The following is a 25,129-nucleotide window of genomic DNA, read 5'->3' as shown; positions in this document are numbered from 1 at the left end:
TTATGAATATTATGAAATTATGACACTGGCGATTCCAAAAGCTGGTGCTTTTGTCTCTAGCATGGAGCTTGTATTGTCTACGTTGCTTGTCTTATTATCCGGTAGAGAATCAAAAAGAGCCTTTGGCCTGCTTCGACGGTGTATTGCATTAGGCGCCCGCTATGTGAGCCCACTTTCGCTTCCTTCCTCCTCAATTTGGCCCCGCCTCGCACACTTCCTTCACCACCACCACACTTAAAGCCTCCCTGGACACCCGTCCATGACACTCCTTGGCAACGTGCTTAGACCCTATTCCGAGTTGCCGCTCAAATTTTTGCTCTTGGTCTTGGACTATAAAAAGCTTTAATGAAAAAAGAGCAACAAGGGGGAGGTTCAGGTTATCCTTAATCATGCTAGGAGAGGCTGTTATTGCTGTTGTTATTGTTATGTAGTTGTAGTTATGCTTAAGCCCCTTTCTTTTTACCCCTTTTACCCTTTCCGTGGTCTCGACGCGAGAATACGCTAAGTCTCATTAGGCGCCCTAATGCAACCACTATACTCTGTACGCGTTTCCAGGACGCGTCGGGTCGCGATTTCGCGACTTCACTTTTTCATCTACACCAACATCCCTCCATCTTTAATCTCTCCTCAGCAACACAACGAAGTATCACTCCACGATGTCTTCTCCTTCGCATCGACGACAGAGGAGCTCTCAATCTGCTACACCTAGACGATCATCTCAGCGCAATGCGATTCCAAGCAGTCCACCAGATCCTGCAGCCGCTCAGCTCCAAAGTGAAGCTGCCTCGTCCCAAGGCAATGACAATGGCAATGGCAATGGCACCCCCCGGCGCGCTCCCCTAACCTCATCACCCATGATATATCGATCATCGCCTGCGGATATGGCGCGAGCAAATGCGAATCGAGAACGCGATATCAGCTCTCCGCTACGGCAGATGTCCAATACGCAGACGACGCAGCAAGATGGAGATCGAACGCCACGAGCAGGCGGCCTTGCTAGGGGTTAGTAACGCCATAAAAGAGACGAACTAGTTCAAGTGATCAGCACCTAACTCTCGGGTAGATTCTTCTCCCATAAGATATGCGTCAAGCTCAAGCCCCGGCGGCGGCTTTGCCAGCAGACAGCAGTCGATGCAGCCAGACCTCCGTAGTGAGAGTAGCGGACTTTTCGTACGCTCATCACGTTCAGCAGCCCCTACTTCCTCAGCTAGACGTGCTATTGGCTCCGAGAATAACAATACCCCCCGACCTCGCCGCCGAATATTCATAAATGAAGATGGGAAAGTCGTCCGAGATGTTGCGGCTTCCGATGCACCAACGTTTTCAAATATCGACCCCACTACCTCTGATGCCCAGGCCATGGGAGGTAATTCTACGCTTTGCATCTGGGGAACTAATATCTCGGTTCAGGATACACTCGCGACTCTCAGAATGTTCCTTCGAGAATTTACCAGGAAATATCGGATGTGGGCCGATGGCATGTCAGAGGAAGAAACGTCAGCCGATGAGGTCGCTGAGACGAAACATTACGCGGTAATGATGCAAAACATGCTGACTCTGGGTCTTACCAACCTCAACCTTGATATGCGAGACCTAAAAGCGTTTCCTCCCACCAAAAAGCTTTGGCAACAAACTCAAGACTACCCTGTTGAGATCATCAACCTCATGGACCAATCTATTAGGGACGCTATGTACCAATTAGCTCAAGAGGAAGACTCGGGGCAGAACCCGTCTCACAGGTCGACTGGACAGGCCTCTCAGCGCACCAGGATTGTGAGCTCTGAACCTCCTGTACCGAGCTCGGAACGCAGCGAAGGAGACGCCGAGACACCACGACCACAGGAATCAAATGATAAATCATGGACTCAAGAAGTCGCGCAGAACAATTACCGCGTGCGACTCTACGGCCTGGACTCTACAGTAAATATGAGAGATCTGAATCCATCCGGTTTGCTTCCCATTCATCCATGCTCAATACGTTGCTAATACGACTGTAGATGTCGATAAACTTGTTGCTGTAAAAGGCCTCGTCATCCGCACCACTCCTATCCTCCCGGACATGAAATTTGCATTTTTCCGATGCCAGGTTTGTAATCACACAGTTCAGGTTGAGGTCGACAATGGCAAAATCGCTGAGCCCACGAAATGCCCGCGTCCCATCTGTGACTCCCTCAATTCCATGCAGATTGTACATAACCGTTCGGGATTTGCGGATATGCAGGTTATCAAATTGCAGGAGACGCCAGATTCGGTCCCGGCTGGCCAAACACCACATTCAGTCTCGTTATGTGCGTACAATGATCTGGTGGATCTATGCAAAGCTGGTGACCGGGTTGAAATCACTGGTATTTTTAGAGCTAGCCCCGTCCGAGTCAATCCTCGACAACGTACTCTTAAGAGTATCTACAAGACATATGTTGAAGTCGTGCATATTCAAAAGGTTGATAAGAAGCGCATGGGAATTGATGTTAGCACTGTCGAAGAAGGACTCTCCGAGGAGTTTGCGTGTCCAGTGGAGGAGACGCGAAAGCTGACGGAGGAGGAGGAAGAAAAGATCAAGGCAACCGCGGCCAGACCGGATATCTATGAACTTTTGTCTCGGTCTCTTGCACCCAGCATCTTTGAGATGGACGATGTCAAGAAAGGAATCCTTCTCCAATTGTTCGGAGGCACAAATAAGTCCTTCGAAAAAGGCGGTAACCCGAGGTATAGAGGTGATATCAACGTTCTACTCTGCGGCGACCCTTCAACTTCCAAGTCACAGCTATTGCAATACGTCCACAAGATTGCTCCCCGCGGTGTTTATACAAGTGGTAAAGGGTCTTCCGCTGTTGGTTTAACCGCATACGTGACTCGGGATCCAGAAACTCGCCAACTGGTCCTCGAATCTGGCGCTCTAGTATTGTCCGACGGCGGTGTATGCTGCATCGACGAATTTGACAAGATGTCGGATGCGACTAGGTCTGTGCTGCATGAAGTTATGGAGCAGCAGACTGTGTCAATCGCAAAAGCTGGTATTATCACAACACTGAATGCTCGAACTAGCATCCTCGCCTCTGCCAATCCTATTGGCAGCAAGTATAATCCTAATTTACCTGTTCCTCAAAACATAGATCTACCACCTACATTGTTGTCGAGGTTCGATCTTGTCTATCTGATCTTAGATCGAATTGACGAGACAAATGACCGACGCCTGGCAAGACACTTGCTTAGCATGTACTTGGATGACAAGCCGCAAAGCGCAGCTGGAGGAATGGAAATTCTGGTATGAATCACCATTCCAATCATTATTATTTCCACACCGCTAACAATCAATCGACAGCCGATTGAATTCCTCACCTCATACATTTCTTACGCACGTACCAAATGCCAACCCCGCATCAGTGCTGAGGCATCCAAAGAACTTGTCGACTCCTATGTTGAGATGCGGAAGCTAGGCGAAGATGTCCGCGCCGCCGAACGCCGCATCACAGCTACGACCAGGCAACTTGAGTCGATGATCCGTCTATCTGAGGCCCACGCCAGAATGCGGCTCTCGGAGACGGTAACACGTGAAGATGTCCAAGAAGCTGTTCGTCTCATCAAGAGCGCATTGAAACAGGCTGCTACCGATGCAAGAACAGGTCTCATCGACATGAGTTTGTTGGCTGAGGGCACGAGTGCCAGCGAGCGGAGAAGGAAGCTTGATCTTAAGAACGCTGTTTTGTCTTTGCTGGATGATATGACGAGACAGGGCCAGGCTGCCAGGTACGCGGAAGTAGTAAGACGATTAGGGGAGCAGAGTAGTATGCAGATCGAGGCGCCAGAATTTGCGGAGGCTGTCAGGGCTCTGGAGCAAGAAGGCGCTGTTATGGTTGTTGGTGAGGGTCCTAGGAAGGCTATTAGGAGGGTTACGGGTGTTGCTTAAATTGGGAGAGGGGTGGGCTCTGATACCATGACGATTTTTTGGCGTTAATTGTGAAACGTATTTTCTTCCATGCTGGGGGATGGAACGAGGATAACTAATGATAGATGTGCTAGGACAGGTGTAGTTATGAATGAACATGAGACTCTCCTGCCCTTGCGTTCGCTCCAATGCATTTGAAATACTACTTGTGCTGCTAGGCTATTATTTGTTTTGGGATACTCATAGTTTAACGTTTCCAGGCCCCGAAAGTATATCCTAACATACGGTTGTAGGTATCCATCACTCGCTCCAGCCCTCCGGGTTCTTTCGAAGGTATACGTACACTGCCGTCTCAGCCACAATATTATCACTATTGCCCCAAGCTGTCGATCGACAAGCTAGAACTGTTTTTTATTTGGTTCATGACCCTCAGAACCCGAAGTACGCTGGGATGACCTGCTGCCACGTCTTCAGCAGTTCGACCTCCCTCCCTAGGATCATGACCCTATAGAATTACAACTGATGGCACCATCTACGTGTGGGGAAATGCGCGGTTCGTTATTGTATCCGTTTAGTTCAGACTCTTAGCCATCTCTCTTCCAGCCGTTCAAAGATAGAAACACCCCCAAAGCCGCACACTCCCTGGATCTATATTCTGGAGTGCAGCATCGGCTTCACCATACTAGTATCACCTAATATACTCATCCCCCCAGTATGCGATTTGCCCATTGAAAATGCGCTCACGAATAATTACTCCGCTCCGCACCTGTGCACCTTAGGAGTAGGTACTGTAGAGTACGTACACCAGAATTGTCTGTGCCGCAGATTACCCGAGCTGACGACCCCCTACTTCGTTGAAGTTCGAGACGAACTCATCCCTGCTTGTACAACGAAGAATCACTGCTTGTACGTAGCACTATATCATGTACTATGGAGTACAGTACATGCCAATTACTACAAGGATTACGTCCGATGACTCCGATCGTCGTGACGACTAGTGCCCGGAGAGAGAATACCTTCCGGTTGTAATTCCTTTGCTGTAATGAAACACCAACTGTCCGACGAACACCGCGGTCGTCCCAATTCGTGGTTCAATGCGTTGTTTGATCACCCGCTGGCCATTGCACTGAACCGGGGCAGTTGATCCATCGGTTCTCCAAAGTTGGGACGAAGGCCCAAGTGGTGGTAATGTACATATAATTCGGTGTCTTCCTTTCGCTGTTCCCGTTGGATTTAGAGTCATTTGCTATCATTTGCCAGGTTTCAATGTTTCTCAAATGCCTCATTTTGATGGGTGGAGCTGCTGTTGCAGTCGCGAAAGTTCAATTTATAGTCAGTATTATCCAATCTTTTTTCCGAGCCTGAATAAGATGTGGGTTAACACGTCTTTAGGGAATGAACATCGCCGGCTTTGAGTTCGGCTGCCAAATCAATGTACGTACAGTACCACAACTAATACTAGAGACCTGATATTGTTTCCAGGACTGGACTAACAAATTAACCAGGGATCTTGCCCAATATCTTCCGCCACCCCTCCACTAAGTTCGTTGGGTACCGCAGATGGAGCTGGCCAAATGCAGCACTTTGTCGAGGACGATCAGATGAATATATTTAGACTACGTAGAGTTTGGTCTTAGCACACCCTTCCGTCACCTGCTAATTCAATCTAGCTGTCTCCTGGCAATACCTCGTCAATAATAAACTCGGCGACGCACTTGACAGTACGAACTTCGGCAAATACGACCAGCTGATGCAAGCATGTCTTGCTACGGATGCATACTGTGCCATAGACATACACAACTTTGCACGCTTCAATGGAAAAATAATCGGCCAAAGCTCAGGCGGTCCTACAGATACTCAATTCGCCGATCTGTGGGCACAGCTGGCCGCTAAATACAGGAGCAATGGTAAGGTCATTTTCGGACTCATGAACGAACCTCATGATGTCGATATCACGGCCTGGGCCAACACAGTCCAAACCGCGGTGACGGCGATCAGGAATGCCGGAGCATCAACCCAGATGATCTTGTTACCAGGCAACAACTTTACGAGTGCGGGCACTTTCGTCGGTAATGGGTCGGGTACGGCGCTAGTAAAAGTCAAAAACCCGGACGGTACTACTACTGGACTGGTACTTGATGTCCATAAGTACCTCGATGTCGATAATTCTGGAAACCATGCAGAATGTACAACGGATAATATTGCGGACGCATTCGCAATTGTCGCTCAGTTCTTAAGGGAGAATGGCCGGCAAGCTATCGTTAGTGAAACCGGTGCCGGAAGCACTTCATCAGTACGTTTCGTCTTCAACCCACCTAGATATTTGAACTTATATATGTCAAAGTGCTACACCGATTTTTGCGCCCAAAACACGTTCTTAAACCAGAATTCGGATGTCTTTCTAGGATACATTGCTTGGGCTGCTGGTAGCTTTGCAACATCTTACACTCTGAGTCTGACTCCCTCGAAACAGAACGGCAAGCTTGTTGATAATGCTCTAGCATCTCAATGTGTTATCTTACCTTGGCTCAATGCCGCCACTGCAGCTATAACCTCAGCCGCTTCTTTTAGTACTAGTACACCGGTGACCACAGGCGTACCTGGGGATAACCGTTCCACAACGTCGTATACGAAATCTGCCTCTGCTACAATGAACACCGGGGCGGATATGAATCGATTGTCAGCCACAACGGCAGCAACAGCTATTGCCACTGCCAAGTTCTCGACTGCCGGATCAAGAACCTCCTCAGCCGTCTTCTCTGGCTCTCCAGTGACGACAGCGCAGCAGGTACAGCCTACAAATGCCGCGAATAAAGCTAAAATTCATGGGGGGCTAATTGCCAGTGCCGCGGCGGCTTTTGCTGCTGCATTTTTGTACCAGAATAACCGAGTTTTTGAAATAGCTCGAACTATAGATTGGTATTCTAAATATGGAAATTTCATATCAGTGTGGTAAATTTACTTACTAGAACTCTCCTAAGTAACAATACACCTTACCAATGTCCCGCTTCTAAGACCTTCCTTGCTAATTGCCTAGGTAGTTTCAGCGAAGGATGACTTCAATCACTGTGAAAACAGTCAAAGAATTCGGGTGACAGCGATCATACAGCCAACGAAGGCCCCAATGCCCTTGGGGTAGGCTTTGCCAAACAGTCAAGTGGTAGCTGCTAGACGTTCGTCCTCGGCAGTAGAATTGCAGGCAAACTCTCTGGTGGAAAAGGAGTCAATAAAGGGGTACTTAGCGTGTTTGTTTTCGCTCCTCAGTAGGTACCTTAGGTATCTCTTGTTCGAACTCCACTCATAAAATGGGTCGAGAGTATTATTTTTAAATGATATATGCCATTGTAGAGATCAATGGTAGTAGAGTTTAACTTCAAGTATGATCTACGAGTTCATATGGTCCCTGAGAAAACCAGCCATGCATATTTCACGTTTGATGCGCCAGATGGAACACACCAATCTACTTTTAAATGCGATTCTATTCACACTACAAACGCATAGTCTAACAATTCGTAGCTCCAGTCGTTGCCACAGGCGTAGTGTACGCTCCACCAGCATCGCCCAAGCACTCAGCAACCGTCACCATTTTCAAGCCCTTTTGCTTGGCCCAGTTGAGAACCCACGGAAGGAGTGTTTGCGAAGTCGTTGGAATGGTTTCATGCATTAACGGGATATGAGATCCTGCGCCGGTCGAAGAAAACTTTTGTTCGGAATACTGGGGTGTCTGATGGTTCCAGTCCTCGGAGTCGATATCCCACGTCACAATTCGGTAACCCAGCTGCTGCATGACAGACTTCATCTGTCCGCCAGTGTTCCCATTGGGGGGGCGCATGTATGTTGGTTTCACGCCGAGGATGTTCGCAAATGCCGTCTCGAGTTTCGTCATCTCGGTCTTCACATCTGCAGCGGACTTGGTTGACAGATCGGCATGGGTCCAGGTGTGAGAGGCGATCTGATGACCGGCTGCGTATGTTGCCTTTAATTGACTTGCTTGAGAATAGATGCAGTTGTAGAGCGTTCCTGTAACAAAGAACGTTCCTTTGGCACCGGCGGCATTCAAGGCTTGGACGATGGCACCTTCATATTGATACGGACCGTCGTCGAACGTGAGCGCGATCGTATTGGGCTGGGTACACGATGTGATGACGCTGCCTGCGGCCGGGCCGGCGCGAGCGTTAAGCAAGGCGAGGGGGTTTGGAGCTGGCACAGCAGAGACGACGGGGAGCAGGAGTGCAAGGTAGGCAAGTGGAGAATGCATCTTGAAGGTATCCCAAGCTTGGGGAGTATTCTGAATTGCAAAGGCCCAGGAAATGTCTCTCGAGGATAACAAGAAAGAAGGATGCGCTGACGTACCGTACTTATTATACCTCTCCCTCTAAGAATGCTCTGTTTTGGTGCTCCATAGAAACCCATTAATCCGAGATGGCTCCAATTTAGCCGTTGAAGAACAATTATCCTTTATGAAGTAGTTTCCATCAATATGATCAGCGTTATGGTACCAAGAGAGCTTTTAGGCTTAAGTGTGGCTGTGCCAAGCCCCTTTCCACTGCTATGTTGCTGGAGTCATTTTGAGGCTGTAGGCAAAATCGAAGTGGATAATCGAAAGCGAATAGTAGTGGACTTGTGGAGAAGGGGCCTCAATGGCGGCGCCTTTGCGAATGCGTATGCGAACTAATTTTCATGGCTTGGCCATAATGCGGGGATGGGCCGGGGCGGCAGCATGACAATCGGATATGAGCAAACGACTATGTAGGACTAGACAGTTCTGAAAGCGGGGGATGTTAATTAATAATAAAAAAATGAAAGCCATAAATAATTAATAATAAATAGCGCTTTTTCACATGGCCTGCGTGGCGGCCTTGAGCAGCCGTTCGCGAGTTGTGCTGCGGCAACTTGTACTTGTAGTTTCGGAATATTTGGTGTCAGAGGAAACAGCGGTAAGGCAATTACGTATAGAAGAGACAATATAGAGAGATGGACCTTTTTCCTACCCACGAGAAGCGCTCTGAATAGAGTACCAAGGGAGCTGCAGCGTTTTGTATCTCGTCTCGTGCTCGTGCTCGTACCCAGGGGTGGGACCACCCGAGTCACGTGCAATGCAGGCCAGGAGGCTGTCGAGGTACCGAGGTACCTCGCTGCTCTCGCCTCTCACTTCGCCGTCCTCCGTCCTCCGTCCTTTGTCCTTTGTCCTTTGTCCTTTTATGCTTCACCAAAGTACCAGAATGCATCCATATATATATCTCTCCAGGTCCACGCGGCCCAAGAGCCCGCGTTTCGCTGTCTGGATCATTTATCATTTATCATTTCTATTCCCATTCTTTTACCCTGCAAAGTACTGCCGCGCACAAACCCTCACGGTATCGTTCCCCAAAACAAACCTACATGCAAGCGCCTCCGTCGATACCGAGAACCTTTCCATTGATCCATTCACCATCCTGGCTTGCAAGGAAGCACACCACACGCGCAACATCGATCGGCAATCCAACGCGGTGTAATGGGCTCCATGTTGCTGCGTACTGTTGGGAACTTTAGCTCATTTGGCCATCTTTTAAGCTCGCTGAATTTACTTACCTCGTCGGTTTGCTCATTGTTGAAGTCCGCCCCGCCGGGAATGTACTCTCGGCATACGGCGTGATACATGTCTGTTTTGATACCGCCTGGAGCAATGCAGTTAACGGTAATCTTCTTGTCGCCCATGTCTACACCCTGTTAGTGCAGATTCTCAGTAAAGACGAGGTCGTGGAATGTTCTCACCAATCGCCATGCATCGAACGAAAGTCTCGATTGCGCCTTTGCTACCTATATCATATCTTAGCAAGATGGAGCTACGAATACACGCCTCCCCGTTGCCGCATACCAGAATATAAGGTGTGTTTGGGAACGCCTTTGGCTTGACCAGTGATACTACCCATCATGATCAGACGCCCACCAACAGACAAATGCTTATAGGCCTCTCGGGCCACAAAGAATTGCCCACGGGTGTTGGTGTTCATCACTCGGTCATATTCTTCCTCGGTAACATCCCCAATGTGTCCAAAGGACACAACTCCTGAGTTCGAGCAGACAATATTGAGTTCGCCGAAGTGCGCAACCGCCTGTGCGAAAAGAGATATAATATCTTTCACGACGGAAACATTGGCCTGAATGGCAATCGCATCGCTTCCATTCTTCTTGATCTCTGCCACGACTTCGTGAGCCGCATCAGAGCTGTTGGCGTAGTTGACGACAACGTTTGCGCCTCTCCGTCCCAGCTCAAGAGCCATCTCTCGTCCAATACCCCTTCCTACAGAGGTCCTATTTAGAATGGAATCTTTCAATAAAGCTGGGGCCCTACCTGAACCAGTCACTAGTGCAATCTTTCCTTTAAGACTAGCAGCTTCCATGCCCAGTGGTCCAACAACATCTGCGACGCCTCTGGCCGGGGCAGCATGGCCATTGGCATTGCTATCCTCTGCTCCTTCTGAGGCCGCCATTTTATAAATACCAGCTTCAGTGTTATGAGTTAAACGTCGACTTGGCCGTCACCAAACCTTGACTTATTATCAAGGATATCCAGGATGTTCTGATGTGGAGAAAAGCGATGGGGAGACCACATACTTATATCTATTGGCCTTCCAGTTATCACATTCCGGTCTTCGGATCTCTGGAAAGCAATTGCACGACGAATTTAGCCACAACCGCGGACTTGGGATGGAATTCCCAGCTGGTTGTCCGTCTTTGGTTCTCGGGAGGTTTCAAGGTACCGCTTTTAGTTTCGCAGCAATAACCCTACACCTACGAGCATCCCGTGCGACATCGAACCAGACCGGGAATCCTAAAATGGCCATTCCATCGGAATTTCATCACTCCCAATCAGTCTCTACAGGGATTCAATCATTGAGTATGCCTGTTGGCCTTTGGGCCCAAAAATACCCTTAGCTATCGCGGTACTCCAAGTGTGGTATGCGAACTTCCCCACCCCGGACGTCCGTGGTGTGCGTTTCCCAGCGCAACTCCGATTCCCATAACATATTTCGCTTCGTTGTATCTAACCCGCGTATTCAACGTAGGACAACGCAAACAACCTCCGGTCAGGAGATAGTTTTAGCTGTCATGGATGTGAGTCCCGGACAATAGGGACCCTCTCGGGAGTCCGCAATCTTTTAGGGTATCGCAGATTTAGCAACTTCTGGTAACCCTCGACTTCGTATGAGCTTATAATCGTCGAGTGAAAAGAATTGCAAGGAATCCCTATAGCGTGCAATTTAAACAAGTCTAATATAAGTCATGGCTAGGTTATAAGTGAGTCACCCGACCCCTTTCCCGACAGCATCAAAGGACTAAAAGTATAAAGGGATTTTGGCTTGCGGTGTATGCTAGACTATATTCATAGGCATCCCAATGCTCTTCGGGGCTGACTAGAAACTAGTCATGTTCGCCGCGGCAGTTGACCTTTGGGTATTTTCATCCCCAATCCTTAACCTAGGTTCTGTGGCAACGAATTTATAATGCGGATTCAACTTTTTACACACGATCGGCTAGTATGTGATGAATGTCAGAAATTAAAGCTTACGATTCTCTCCCAAGTCCTAACACTATCTGTGAGCTAACACCGCATAGGAGTGCTTCTGCTTCCCCTGGATAGGTGTCGTTCAGGGTAACCGCTATTGGAAAAATTCTAGGAATTAAAAAATGAAGCAGGCGGTGGCGCATCGATAACGGGGATACGGCGCGTGTTCACGCTCTCTGTCACCAACAGGGCTAGCGGGAGATTGGATTTTAAGCTCCTGAATGTGTCTCATATATCAGCATCGGTGGCTTGACCATTAGATTACTTGATGGTAGCGCTGACGAAAGGCCAATCTTGTCCAAAAGAGCTACCTAGCGACATGGTCAAGACCTGATATTATGTGTTAATGTTCATCCGAGAGCACCGAGCAGCCCATCAGTTCGGACACCATTCACGTTATAGAGATGGGCATTGTGATTTGGAACAGAAGTGATATCAGGATATTGATGAGACCTTTCCCAACAAAGTGAAAAGGCAGGGTAGGTAAGCAGACATATATCAACTCAAATGCCAGCCGAGAACACACTACCAAGATCCGTTAATTTATTCGTTCACAGTCAATTGATGACTATTCCTCCAAAATATTAAGCACCCTTAGATGATACTAAAGTGCAGTCTAACCGAAAGCTAGTGTACAGTATTAGCAGAGCGAACAAGCCCGCCCTACGGGTCTGCCATAGATTTGTAGATCGGATTCATGAATTTTTCATATGTCGTGGAAACCTGATTGCCCACTTGGTGCCTAATAGAAGATTGGGGCCAACTATTAGTGCTAATATTTGGAAGCAAAAGTTGTGGACCGGATGGGCGTAGTAAATATGTCACTATATGTGTCATACCAACGAAATTGAGGGAATTCGGTCTGGAGGATTTGCTCACAGCTCATAATCGAATCTTGCGGGATCGTCTAGAAAATGCAATGTTTGCGGCGAGGATTCTTCTCCGTCAGTAAGGTGACACTAGTGCGGCGGTGTTCTTGCCGTGGCGATTATTGCTACGTTGGGATTTTCAAGTCTCTTTTTGCTGGTTCGATATGGATTAATGCGCCGAAAGGCAAGCACGCCGGTTGGATCATTCGGAATAACGCTGAGCCATCCCCTCTCGGAAGTTTGGCTGCCTTATCGTAAGCATCTAGTAAGGACCAGAGCCCAGTCTAGCTATTGTGTCTAGGCTTCCAATACGAAAACCTGGAAATACGATGGCGGTGGGCTTATTTTCCTCTTAGCTCGATATCTATTCCTAATCGTGAGATTCTTAACCCCTTTTTTAACTCTTGGCAATAACCATGTAGGCTGGTGTATTTCTTGCCAATTGATTAATATATACCTAATCTAGGACCTGGCTATCTGCCGATAGTTGAGTCATAACTAGCGTTCGAAGCGCTATATCCCACTCCTAACAACTACTTTCCCAAAGCGAGCAAAATGAATACTGCGGAAAATTTCGTATTAGCGATCTAAGGTCTTGTAGCCACTGGCACGGCGAGCCATCTAGGCTATCCTGCGAGGTCTTTTCTTTTGGCGTTGCCAAAAATGATTAGTATAGATCCATCATCCTAGCTCAGATGGATCCACATACTCCGGTCTATTCAAAATAAAAGCCCCCCGAAAGAAGGCAGCAGCGATCGACAATAACGAGGGGAAACCGGTGTTAGAAGGAGGTTCTGCGTAGCGGTGCTCATGCAATGCTGGGGCGGGGCATCAAGATGATGAATAGAAATACCAAGTATATATCCACAGGACGAAGTGGATGAGAGCAAGAAGTGGCTTTACGCCGCAAAGGGTGGGGAATTAGACGCTAATAACCCTGCTAACCCACCTATGACAGGGCATAAATAGACATCGTCGGAACACGCGACCAGTACGCCAATGGCGTACTGTACTTCTCCACAAATTCACAATGCGCTCTACTGTCTACGGAGCAAGCAAGTAGTTTACTATCACTATTCTTAGATAGCCTTGGTTCGATGAGGTTAGTTGCTAACACAGTACACCACAGCAGTAGCTCTGTGGCTAACTCTGATGGTGAAACAGGATTGCAACGCCTCTTCTGTGCCTCAATCTGCCTCTCTGTTTCTATTGTGGCCTGCTTGGCAACAGGGCAGCGCCCACGCTGATCGTTGAGTCGTTGAGTCGGTGACGTCTATTCCTCAGATCGTTCCACAAACCCTCCGATCTCCAAAGACCGAGACAGGTACACCGCTTACACGGCGCATGTCTGCCACTGCCACATGGCAACCCCAATACTCTTGGGTCGTGGGGTTGCGGGGTGCTGCCCCGATAGTGATGATCTCCCAGGAGGCGATCACTGCAGTATGGAAGAGCTGGGGCAGTGAGTGCACGTCCAAGAGCAAGTCCAGGTATGCAAGTGAGCTCAAGTAAAATCAAAGGATTGCAAGTGACTGCAAGTGGTTGCAGTTAAGTCTTTTATTATAAATAGAGCATATCTATACCGCCGTTCTTACCTCTCTTATCCCGTACCTCGTTTTCACTTTCTTCCCTTCGTTCCTGAATCCTGCCAAGGACCTCGCTGTCGCCCTAGTCACTCCCATATCATACTATATAGCTACTACTTGTATGTCATCACATTGGGAAGTCCCATCGGAAGTCCCATCGCCATGTTTTCGTCAAGCCCAAGGGTAAAGTTGTGGAACTCCCCAGTTGCCTGTCTCCTGGTCATCGCCGCACTATTCAGTCAAGTCGATGGGATTCTTACGCTTCCCGCCATGCAGCCAACGGCTTGCACATCTTCCACATTCCCATATAAGACTACGGTTACGGTCGACGTCGATTCGTTCGGGGTTGAGTTTCCTGAACTCAGGCCTGGGTCAAAATGGAAGTTTACTGCTGAATCAGGTATCCAGATCCTTGCTATAACTGCCGGCGGAGGGCGATCGGCGACCAGAGGTGTACAGAATTCGGACGGCTCGTTTACACTTACGACGAATGGGGATACTGGTAGGGCTGTAACAACTTCAACATCATGCCAAACACACTAACGAGATATAGGGTCCCCACCCGTGATGGGTAGTGCAAAGACACTCCCCAACCACGCACTCACTAAATTCAAGCTAACCATTGCGAATGGTGCTGTTCCGTGCATCTTGCCCATCATCCAAGACTGCTCCGTCACAGGGAAGATAGATGTCAACCCATCCCAGTGGGCAGCTTACCGTGTAAGTTTGGGCTCTTGTGTTTTGAGAATTGTTCTTCGTCCCACCCCTTGGTCAGATTAAACTAACCAGTTATCTCCTGAGCGTTTAGGTTGATGAGTTCCTTGAATCCTACGTAAAAAATTGGACAGCAAAGGGCGGCAAAAATTTCATGCAAGACTACTTCCAAGAGTTTCTAGGAAACAGCCGGCAGTATTCATGCAAAGTAGATGATGAATCCCGTAAGTAACACGTCCATCTGGGGGGGGGGGAGGATAATAGCTAATTCTTTGCCAACTCAGAATGCAACTTTCCATTTCGGTGCGATGACATAGTCCCAGGCCCATATCGAAACCAAGCCTATCTTGCTTTAGGTGGATTGGAAAGTAGGTCACCAAAACATTTTTATTTCTGTATAAGAGCCATTGCTAATATGTTTCAAGACCTCAGCCGTTTACTACACCTTACCTGGGCAGGCTTCAACAAAGCCGGCGACGATGTCTCGCACATTCTCCCAACTTTTTCGAAGGTAAGTGACCAAAGTCTTCGATATATATATTTCTCAATAATATATAAAGGATTTTACTATGTTATAGTAGTTGGCTAACATAGCCTTGAAAAAGGTATGGACAGATCTTCCAAAGGGCACAGCAAGTTGGCAAATGATTCTTGCAATATTTGTAAGAGCATCATCTACATTCTAGAAAATTATAGCAAGGCGTTACTAACACTAATAACAGTCTAGTATATTAAGTTAGTGACTCTATAAGTTTGAGAGTGAGTGCCGCTAATGTAGAATTGTTTTTACAGCGGCGTTTGCCCTTCCATTCATTGGTATCCCTAGTATAATAGGAGGCGAGGTGAGTAATTACACGCAATTCCAGTGCCAGGGCTCTAATATACATGCAGGTAATGGTCGCTAGTTTCATTGGAGGGAGTACAGCTTTCGGTCTTTCGGGTAATGTCGGGAATGCAGCGGCAGCATCACAAAATGCAGCTTCAAAAGAATTCCGGTTTGACAAGTAAGTATTCCTTTAGATACGGGGGAACCCTAGCGCTGATATTTCTCGTGAAGTTACGCGGACCAAGAACTAGCTTTAGGGCAATATGTACACACAGCGCAGGAGGTCCTATACGCTACTCACGACGCCTTCTTCCAGTCCGGGACAAACTTAACGAAAATACTCTCCGGTGGGAAACTCGTCCAGACTGAACTAGTTGATAAATCTCTCCTCAATAACGCCGGAGAGTCATCCGCTCCTAGTGCCACGGCCGTTTACTTGGAACATGTCTTTATCACAAGACTGTTGAATGAAATTTTCCTTCAGAAGGGTGTTTTTATTAAGTTGGTAAGTTTTATAGGGAGAAGTCTTAAATATCTCTACTAACCGTTACCAAAGATTCCTTATGGGCTAGTGACAGCTCTCGATGGTCAGAAACAACTGTTTACAAAGCAAGAATGCGAGAATGATTGGGCAGGCGATAAAAATTGGTCCAAGGATCTAATTATCACTTGCAACGCCGGGGTAAATAGACAGAACGGGGTTCCTGCTGGCATGGCTTTTATGAGCGGAGGGTGAGTAGATCCATTAAATTCATGGAGCAAACTCTAGCTAATCAAATGCGATATAGTTACGACAGTTTTGGGTAAGCGAACTTATCAATAAATTACTAGGACAGTTCAGCTAAACTGGCTGATATAGGAACCCGACGCGCCCCGATTGGTACAAAAGGGATTTCACTTTCAATAACTATAAGTATGATATTATGGATGTAATCCACTCGTCTGTGTCATCGTTCACAGGGCATGGCTTCAAGTAAATTTTGCGGATCCCATTTTCCTGCATAATATGGCGGCTTATTATGATATAGGTACAATGCGACAGATGATGCGGCAAAGAAAATTGCAGCTGGCCAACATGTTGCTGACCTTCAAGATTGGGCCCCGTCTGATGCCGGTACATTCAACCTGCCAGTCTGTTCGGTTGCTGACCTCGGTGTCATTCCATACTGCGATAAAAAGGTCAATGTGTATCAACATCTCGAATGGTGTATGAGGCTTAAAAAGTCCGAACATTGCGATTGTCTTACTGGTAATAGCCCGACACTCCCGCTCTTTTTAGACCTTATTACTGACTTTATTATAGATTCTGTTACTGGCAAGCTTGGAGACAAAACTATTTTCTTTAGAGATGCACTAACCGAACCAAACCTGAAGAGGTATAAGGAGTTTTGTCACTTAAATCAGGAGTGAGTCGTTCCAAACCAAGCTTAATATTCTACCCCTAACAGTAATACTTGATAGCGCATAATATTGGACAATAGCTGTAATATGTTTAGCTAAACAGTTCGTTTTAACCGCTCTTTGAAGGGGTATATTATACTGGGTTCAATTGTACTGTATTGGCAGTTGCAAGAGTTAGGGCACAATCATAATAATTGTGTCGAATTTCCATAGTTGCCAAAACGCAGTTTTTTTCAAATACTTCGATTAGTTATTTACCTTACTTTCTATATAACTGTTTACCAACTAGCAAGTTCTATACCTGTACTAATAAGCACTAGCTCATATTATTTATACTTCCCCTCTCAAGGGAGATAAGCACCTTCGGCGCTCCGCATTATACAATTTACACTAATTATCCCCTGTAACGTTCTAGTAACTCTACGTAGACTCCTACTAGAGTAACCTTTTAGAAATTCTAGTGCAGCTGAATTGTTTACAATTGCCTTTTTACTAGAAAAGAATGTACTAGTAGCGAATTTTTAATTTTCTTCTATTATTAATCTATTATAAATACAAAATATAGTTTATATAGTGTTAGCGCACGGTTAGAGCTCGAGTATAGGTAATCGGGGGTTTTATTAATGAAAGCAGAGTAGGCAAACCCGCTGTTGCCTAAGATATCTGGTCTTAGGCCCCTACTGGTATACCTTGTTACCATGATAGGGTCTAGCGATTAGATACAGGGCAATGTCTCTTCCAGCCTATAATTAAAATAAATAGAAACCCCCGACTTTAGTAATAAATAAAACTAGCTAGATATCGTTCTTTTTCTACCTAGGTAACTAAATAGAGAATGTTTGAAATAGGAGAGAGAGACAAGGAACGGATATTGAATTATTCTACCAGCGAACGCACGGAAAATCTAATGATTGAGAGCAAGATGTATAATTGAATATAGATGTAGGGTAGCACCTTATCGCTATCTAATTCTACATCACCCCTCTACAAGTAATCCTCGCTTAAGCTTTTGTAAATAGGTAGGTACAGACTGGAACGCCTGTTCAAAGTAGTCCCAGTGGCGCGTACACTTCGCCTACTCACGTACTGACCGAATTTATCGTTGTGCGTAGGTGAAAGATTGGTGTAGAAAATAGTCCAGTCCCTTTATTAAACAGATATATCAGGCGTGAGGAATATACATATAACGACATCTGATGGAGTTTTAATATCATTTGGTGGTGTAATAGAGTTGCGTAAGAACCTAAAGAGGTAATTTTCTATTTATTTCGCAGCGCGCCCAATATCCATTAGAATTTATCAACCCATAATACCGTAGTCAATTAACCATGATAGGGCCTGCTCGTGGAGTCAAAATTCCATTCATGCCTTAACAAGTGACCTTGCTCTCATCCTCTCGTCTTCACTTAATACCCACGCCATTTCCTCCTCACCTTCGCCCGCAGCTTCATGGAGAGCATCCCATTCTTCCTCTTCCATGTTGACTAGCATACATATCTGATTAACGCTCGCAAAGATATCTCGAATACCATATCTTCCACCCCTCGCGACAACCCCAACAATACCACTGAAATCTCGCTCCATTCTACCTGCGCCAAGAACGTTCATCTTCCCAGCATAGCTCCAGATTCGCTTCTCGAGCACCCTGGCAAGGTGCTTTGCTGTTTGGTCTAATAGCATTTCGAAGCATTTCGCAGTCATGATCCTCTGAATCGGTTTCATCAATGAATCCCATGCATGCTCAAATCTCCGTGCAACTAGGTCGGCCATGAGCTCGATATCTTGATCGGTGTCGGTATGTCTTGCGATTTCAGCAAGATCGTCTTCGCTCAGCGAGTAGTCGACGTCACGAAATGTGTCGCTTAGGACGGGGCGCAACCGCGGCTTGACAATTTGGTTGAACATGACGTGCAGACCACCTGTAATCAGCTCTGACGTCTGGGATGCTAATGTCATGTTTAGGGTCTCCAATGAGTGGGCCACGAAGGTCGCATCGTGGTCGAAAGGGAAAAGGTTAGAAAGCCCGTCGGGAGCGGTTGAGCTATTGATGTGTTCGGGTAGTTGTAAGCGAGAGGTGACGATGCGACTGATATATTCATTTGCGACGTCGAGGGAGTTGATGAGGACAATGAAGGATATAATTTTATCCTCGGGAGGGAAACCGCCTTGGATGGCGGATTTTGGGTACGACTCGTCTCGCATTTTCCGCTGGATCATTCCAACGAAGTCGGAGCCGAGTACGCGGCCAATAGTAGGTAAGACAGAGGCTATCACGTCTCGCTGGGATGTGGAGAGTGCGCGTTGCAGGACTGTATTCACGATATACATTACATCGTCAACTGGTGTAATGATAAAAGGTGGGTTTCCATCTACCGGCTTCGATGGGTTGAGAGATAATCCAGTGGGGGACTCGTCCAATTGGAAGGCTTTCTCCACGGATCTTCGGAAGAAGAAGGTAGTTAGGACGTTAAAAGGATCGGTGAGCCTCGCTGATACTTTCCTAGTCAATGCTGACTTGAGTAGTAATTCTGGCATGACCAAGGGTTCGTCAGAGCTGACCCTGGGATCCTGGGATATCTTAGAAATAGCTTGAAGGAGAATTCCTGGAGGCGGACTTACCCTGCACTTGCCGGCTAAGAACCGTGAAAACGATGACCACCGGCCTAGCATCATAGCTGTTTCGTTCAGTAAACCATCGACCTCTTTCATGTCAACACCTTCATCTTCACTGATCCTACCGTTGGTGCCTCCAACAGCTGGAGAATTTGTCCTCGATATCCCAGAAGATTTCTGAGTAGGCAGAAAGCTCTGCACTAAGAAAGAAAACGGGTAGCTCTTAACGTCTGTCAACCTGCGATCGACGCTACGCTCATCACCCCACGTATCCAATATAATGCCACCCTGAACATCTGCCTCAACCTGGAGCCTCTCAATCACCTTCACCATCCTCCCTTGGCCATAATGCCTCTCCACCAGGGTCCCATGGTGCTCCACAATCTGCGCAATATGCTCAAAAAGCTTTGTGATAGCGTTCGCATAAAAGAATCCTTCCTTGCCGTCCCTCCCCTTTGTGCCTTCCTTCAAGTTGCCCCTCGCCCGCTGCGCAACTCCTTGACAGACGTATCGTCCGTAGACATCCAATCCAGTCTCCTCCCTCCCAATTAGAGGGAACAACTTGAAGAACCTCGTAATCTTCGGATTATCCCCTTCCTCCGCCGCCTTCTCAAATTCCCTCAAGAATAGGCTACAGAGACTCTCCTTCGCATTCTCAATAGTGACCGCGGGATCATCCGGAACCTCCACACTCGGCACAATCCGTGCAGCGAATTTTCCCTCGATAACATGTTTGGGCACCTTCGACGCTCGCGCAATATACCCGGCAGCCGCTTCCCAATCTTGGGGTGCGCCCATGGACCCAACAACTCCCTGGACACATGCTTTCAGTTCCGCTACCTGCTCCACCACCCCCAATGTCTCCTCAACACGTTTCTTCTCTAAATCTAGCGCTTTGACTTTCGAGGAAAGATGAGAGGCGGTTGAGGACGCTGAATCAAGCATGCCATTGCTGATATCACGAGTATGTATTACTTGGGTCCCAAGATGGGCACGTAGAAGGTCAAGACGGCCGAGTTCGCGGGAGAGGTCTGCTTGGGAGGATACAAGGGCTTGTAGGCGCAAAGTGATGGTGGCATCGTGGGTGTGAAGGGCTGACAACGAGGCGCGGATAGATTCTAAGGTTGAGGATCCGGAAATGTTTGGGGGAGCTGCTGGCGACTTCGACTCCGCAAGTTGAGAATGAATACCGGCAGTGACAGTGACGGCGCCATTTGGGAGGCCGGTGGGAGGCATTGGTTTAGGTTCGGCATGGAGGAAGCAGTTTTGGCGTTGCTATGGAGGGAGGTAGAATGGTATGTAAGCTCCGAGGTGGCATTACAGTTTTGGGGTTGTGGGGTTAAGCGAGGGGAGAAGTATAATAGTCGAACTTGAGTCATGAACCACTTGGAGATAGGACCAGCGTAGTCCCAATATTTGCTAATGCAATTAGAATTTGAACGATAACATAAGGTCTCTCTCTGCCTAGGTATTCAAGATATTTGTATTTATACAAGTGTTCCTCATCTTTCTTAGTATTTGCTGGATCGTAGCTAACTATACCACCTGGCTATACCCACTCCCAAGTCTCCTTCTACCTTTTGACTTCCAATACTTCCTTGCCTCGTCCGCCCAAAATACAGTGCTTGCCAGCATAACCAGGCCCACCAAATCAAAGAATCCCAGCGCCTCTGTCTGGAATACTTCTTGAAGCCACGGGAAATAGATAACCAAAATTTGGCCTCCCAGGCTCAATGATACAGCCCAATTGAAGAGGGTATTGCTAAACAATCCAACCTCTCCTCTTAACACGGATTTCGATTCGGAACGGCAATTCAAAGCGTTGAACATATCAAACAGCACGAAACAGGTGAATGTCATGGTTGTATCTCGCTTTGTCACCTCTCCATCCGTAAGCATTTCGTGTGTATAGACAGCCATGGTGCCCATCATGATGATTGATGCCGAGGTCATAACTCTAGTAATAAGTGGCCAGGTCAACACGGGGGCATTGCGTTTCCGGGGCGGTCTAGTCATCACGTCAGGGTCCACGGGCTCGACACCCAAGGACTGGGCCGGGGGACCATCCATAATAATATCTAGACGAGGTTAGGAATGCTTAGTATTTTTGACGGAGGAACTCACTGATCCAGAGAATTTGCATCGCATTTAGAGGGTTCTTGAACCCCAAACACGTGCAGAAGAATACCAATGCCAGGGCAGCAGCACTCGTGCTCAGTTGAAATGTAAGGAAGTTTTGGATATTGCTAAAGATCCCCTTGCCTTCCTCGATGGCGTGAAGAATGGTTGAAAAATCATCATCCGTTAAGATCATATCAGCAGCTTCTTTAGCGACATCCGTGCCTTGGAGGCCCATCGATATACCGATATCTGCCTTCTTCAGAGCTGGCGCATCGTTGACACCGTCACCAGTCATTGCAACAATATCCCCACGGGCCTGTAGCGCCCGAATTATTTTCATTTTATGATCGGGACTTGTTCTTGCGAAAATCGAAGTGTTGGCAATCGCAGCTTCCAATTCCTGGTCGGACATGTGTTCAATCTCATCGCCTCGCAGAACCGATTTAACCGCGACAGAGCCCGCTGTATGCTCCCGGGGGGCTGCAATAGTCATCCCAAGCTTTTGGGCAATAGCAACAGCCGTTGTTTCAGCGTCACCAGTAATCATAATAACCTTCACACCGCCGCGCATAAGTCGTCTGATAGATCGTTGCACCCCGGGCCTGGGGGGGTCACTCATCCCAACGAGCCCAGCGAATGTAAGGCCTTTATACACATCTTCGTTATGAGAGACCAAGGGCTCCGCAGTTGCCATGGTAGGAGTGCCTCCGCGGCTCAACGGTTGTGTCAGAGACTTAGCATGCCTAGGAACCGGACCGCTTGCAAACCCCAGGACTCGGAGGCCCTCCATTGCCATTTTCTCTGCGGCATCTAACACAGCTTGCTTCCTGGTCGAGTCCAACACCACCTCGCGACCATCTTTAGTTAGGTATGTGTCGCACCTTGCTAAAACACGGTCAATGGCACCTTTGATATACGCCACCTCTTTTGCATGAGAGCTTCCGTCCATTCCGGTATCTCCAACAGTGACACCCATCCACTTCCTTTCCGAGCTAAAAGGCGTTTCACCTAAACGATGGCCGAGATTCTCCCGCACATCGTGCTCCTTGAACCGATCAAGCATGTCCAGCATGGCAACATCAGTGGGTTGCCCGACCCATCTGCTTCTGAGGCCCTGGCTGGCGGAACGTCCTGCCGTCGAGGACAAGACCGCGATTGACGACGCCGATTGGGCGTGTGTGTTTAAACGACTCAAACGAGCGTTGTTGGCGATATTACCAATGCGAAGGATGCGGAGAGTCACAGCATCAGGTTTTGCCTCGGTGGCTTCATCTCCTACATCGATGGGAATTGGCTCATCAGCATCCACATGCCACATTTTTGCCGTTGACATATGATTCATCGTCAAGGTTCCTGAACTTGTCAGCAACGATTCAAGACATTTGGACTCACACATACCTGTTTTATCACTGCACACCACATTGACGGACCCAAGAGTTTCTACACTGGGCATTTTTCGTACAATGGCATGATGGCGAGCCATACGGTGGACTCCCAAAGCCAAAGTAACGGTAACAATGATAGGAAGACCTTCCGGAATGGCTGCTACTGCCAGGGAGATGGATATTGTAAAAATTTCCAGCAGGCCTTTGCCTTGAAACCATCCCACCAGTGAGATTATTCCAATAATGACGAACGAAGCTTGACTAAGTTGCGATCCCAGTGAGTCCATTGAGAGTTGAAGGGGGGTTCGAGGGCTTTCCGTCTCGGTAACACTTGCGGCAATTGTGCCAAAGTGAGTGTTGCCTCCTGTTGCATAAACGATTCCTTGGCCATGTCCAGATCTGACCAGCGTTCCCATAAAGGCAATATTATTGTTACTGTTAAGCTGAGTATCCACGCCGACTGTCCCAGTGCCAGCAGAAGCGTAGACTGGTGATCCTGGCGGTTCTAAAGTATTGGCTGTAGACCTCGAGGGATATGGTGCTCTTGTCCTAGCTTGAGCAGTGATTCTTACGGGTTCATTTTCTCCAGTAAGATTCGACTCGTCAATCGTGAGGTCCGCGGCTTTCGTCACACGAATATCGGCTGGTATCCGGTCTCCAGTCGTAAATAAAACCAAGTCGCCAGGAACGAGTTGCGCAGCCATGACTTTGGTAGACGCGGCCTCCAATTTTGCTTCTACATCAGCGGCGGACGTGGAATCTAGTAACCCTTCCAACTCTGGAGGTTCGCTTGTACTCGGTGGCCATGTTGGTGTTCGCTGACTCGAGGTCCTCACCTCCCCGCGGATTAGATGTGCATGATTGGGAACCAAGTGGCTCAACGCCTCAATTGACTTTTCTGACCGATACTCCTGTATGAATCCTACAGAAACCACAATTGTCACCGCCACGGCAATACTCAAAGCGTCATCCTTGTTCCCGACAACAATTGACGCTCCAGCAGAACAGAGCAAAAGAAGGATCAGCGGCTCCTTGAATTGCTTCAAAAACCGCAACCACAACGGTTCGGGCTCGTCATGGGGAAGTTCGTTTGGCCCTTGGTCGTGTAATCTCGACAGTGCCTCAGCAGGCGAGAGGCCGGTTGTAAGGGAAGTAAGAAGACGCTGGGCGGTTTCTGTCGGACTGAGAGCTGAGTATTCGTCTGCGATTGACTATGGGCAACATCAGCTACAAGGCAACATCATGCCTGCCGGCCTGCCTTGGGCCACTAACCTTTGCAACAGACGAGGTAGACCGACCATGTCTGGGTGTTGATATCGAACTATCCCTGGACCTGGACCGTGGGCGGGAGGGCGGCTCCGAACTGCAATTGGGAGCTCGAATTGTTGGCAGATTCGACATTGGTAGTAGTGTTCCTCGTGGACTGGCGGAACGCGATGCTCGAGTCCACGCCATCGCGGCTGGCCGTCCCCTAATGCGCGCGCACTATGGGTATAGCACGCAGCAGATCCGGCTATCGCTGCCGGACTTGTCACTATCGCTGAGGCATACGAAGATTGGAATCGGATTTGCGGGCACTTCGTCGAGCGTGGGCTGGATCAGGGGGGCGCAAGCCGAAGACACGATGAGACGGCTTAGAGGGCGCGACAAGGGCGCGGCGCTCAACTACAGAAGCTGGGGGCGATTGTATGAAAACAGGAGGAAGTTGGATCAGGTCCAAGGATGCCATGTACCATAAGCAGATACGAATGCGTGGTGTTTGGCAGTATGTGGGATGCGTGCAATGTGCGATGTAGGTGAGGTTTTAAAACCCCCAGTTCCTTAACAAGTACGTATGTATCAAGGGGATCAACTCCACAATATCCGCTACCCCTGTTCTGGGAGAGACGGAGTGGCTACTGGCTACTTGTACTTTTGCTTACCTCTGGATGCTAATAATAACAATTGCCTACCCATAGGCAGGGAACTTGTGGGAAATACATATTGCATACGGAGTACCTAGGGAGGCACTTGGTTGTATAATACTTCGTACGAAGTACATTGCCTTGTTATCAGGTAATGGAGCAGGAGGTGGGTAATTCCCTAATAAACGTAGTACCTAAGCTAGGCACATACACACGAGCAATTCCACTCAAGCAGCCAGCAGGTCCATAGCTACCTGATCTAGGGATATAAAACC

At 47.9% G+C, this 25,129-nt stretch overlaps 6 protein-coding genes across 6 annotated transcripts; 3 read left to right on the top strand and 3 right to left on the bottom strand.

The window, feature by feature from the left end:
* Positions 1 to 656: 656 nt before the first annotated feature.
* On the top strand, positions 657 to 3,907 carry BP5553_10613 (DNA helicase; the record flags this gene model as incomplete). Its single annotated transcript, XM_032019236.1, has 4 exons — positions 657 to 1,002; positions 1,064 to 1,948; positions 1,998 to 3,265; positions 3,323 to 3,907. 4 exons carry the CDS (start codon positions 657 to 659, stop codon positions 3,905 to 3,907), a joined length of 3,084 nt encoding a protein of 1,027 aa, XP_031864676.1.
* A 1,245-nt stretch (positions 3,908 to 5,152) lies between these two features.
* On the top strand, positions 5,153 to 6,842 carry BP5553_10612 ((Trans)glycosidase; the record flags this gene model as incomplete). Its single annotated transcript, XM_032019235.1, has 5 exons — positions 5,153 to 5,218; positions 5,279 to 5,320; positions 5,392 to 5,506; positions 5,557 to 6,179; positions 6,231 to 6,842. 5 exons carry the CDS (start codon positions 5,153 to 5,155, stop codon positions 6,840 to 6,842), a joined length of 1,458 nt encoding a protein of 485 aa, XP_031864675.1.
* A 546-nt stretch (positions 6,843 to 7,388) lies between these two features.
* BP5553_10611 (Glycoside hydrolase) lies at positions 7,389 to 8,144 on the bottom strand (the record flags this gene model as incomplete). Its single annotated transcript, XM_032019234.1, has 1 exon — positions 7,389 to 8,144. One exon carries the CDS (start codon positions 8,142 to 8,144, stop codon positions 7,389 to 7,391), a length of 756 nt encoding a protein of 251 aa, XP_031864674.1.
* A 1,120-nt stretch (positions 8,145 to 9,264) lies between these two features.
* BP5553_10610 (NAD(P)-binding Rossmann-fold containing protein) lies at positions 9,265 to 10,359 on the bottom strand (the record flags this gene model as incomplete). Its single annotated transcript, XM_032019233.1, has 4 exons — positions 9,265 to 9,402; positions 9,458 to 9,585; positions 9,641 to 9,685; positions 9,744 to 10,359. The coding sequence occupies 4 exons, from the start codon at positions 10,357 to 10,359 to the stop codon at positions 9,265 to 9,267; spliced, it is 927 nt and encodes a 308-aa protein (XP_031864673.1).
* A 3,306-nt stretch (positions 10,360 to 13,665) lies between these two features.
* Positions 13,666 to 16,840, top strand: BP5553_10609 (uncharacterized protein; the record flags this gene model as incomplete). Its single annotated transcript, XM_032019232.1, has 16 exons — positions 13,666 to 13,766; positions 14,001 to 14,392; positions 14,444 to 14,610; positions 14,699 to 14,828; positions 14,889 to 14,972; positions 15,030 to 15,115; positions 15,210 to 15,266; positions 15,327 to 15,339; positions 15,397 to 15,446; positions 15,496 to 15,608; positions 15,662 to 15,935; positions 15,987 to 16,162; positions 16,219 to 16,233; positions 16,290 to 16,403; positions 16,459 to 16,679; positions 16,734 to 16,840. The coding sequence occupies 16 exons, from the start codon at positions 13,666 to 13,668 to the stop codon at positions 16,838 to 16,840; spliced, it is 2,100 nt and encodes a 699-aa protein (XP_031864672.1).
* Positions 16,841 to 18,193: 1,353 nt separating this feature from the next.
* On the bottom strand, positions 18,194 to 24,405 carry BP5553_10608 (Uncharacterized protein; the record flags this gene model as incomplete). The annotated part of the gene is made up of 6 exons (XM_032019231.1): positions 18,194 to 19,399; positions 19,451 to 20,719; positions 20,987 to 21,522; positions 21,569 to 22,918; positions 22,964 to 24,161; positions 24,223 to 24,405. 6 exons carry the CDS (start codon positions 24,403 to 24,405, stop codon positions 18,194 to 18,196), a joined length of 5,742 nt encoding a protein of 1,913 aa, XP_031864671.1.
* Between the last annotated feature and the right edge of the window lie 724 nt (positions 24,406 to 25,129).

The sequence above is a fragment of the Venustampulla echinocandica genome, assembly GCF_003357145.1.
Source record: "Venustampulla echinocandica strain BP 5553 chromosome Unknown scaffold_16, whole genome shotgun sequence".
Classification (NCBI taxonomy): Eukaryota; Fungi; Ascomycota; class Leotiomycetes; order Helotiales; family Pleuroascaceae; genus Venustampulla; species Venustampulla echinocandica.
The sequence above is the reverse complement of the archived record's forward strand: the minus strand, read 5'-3'. Positions and strand labels throughout refer to the sequence as shown.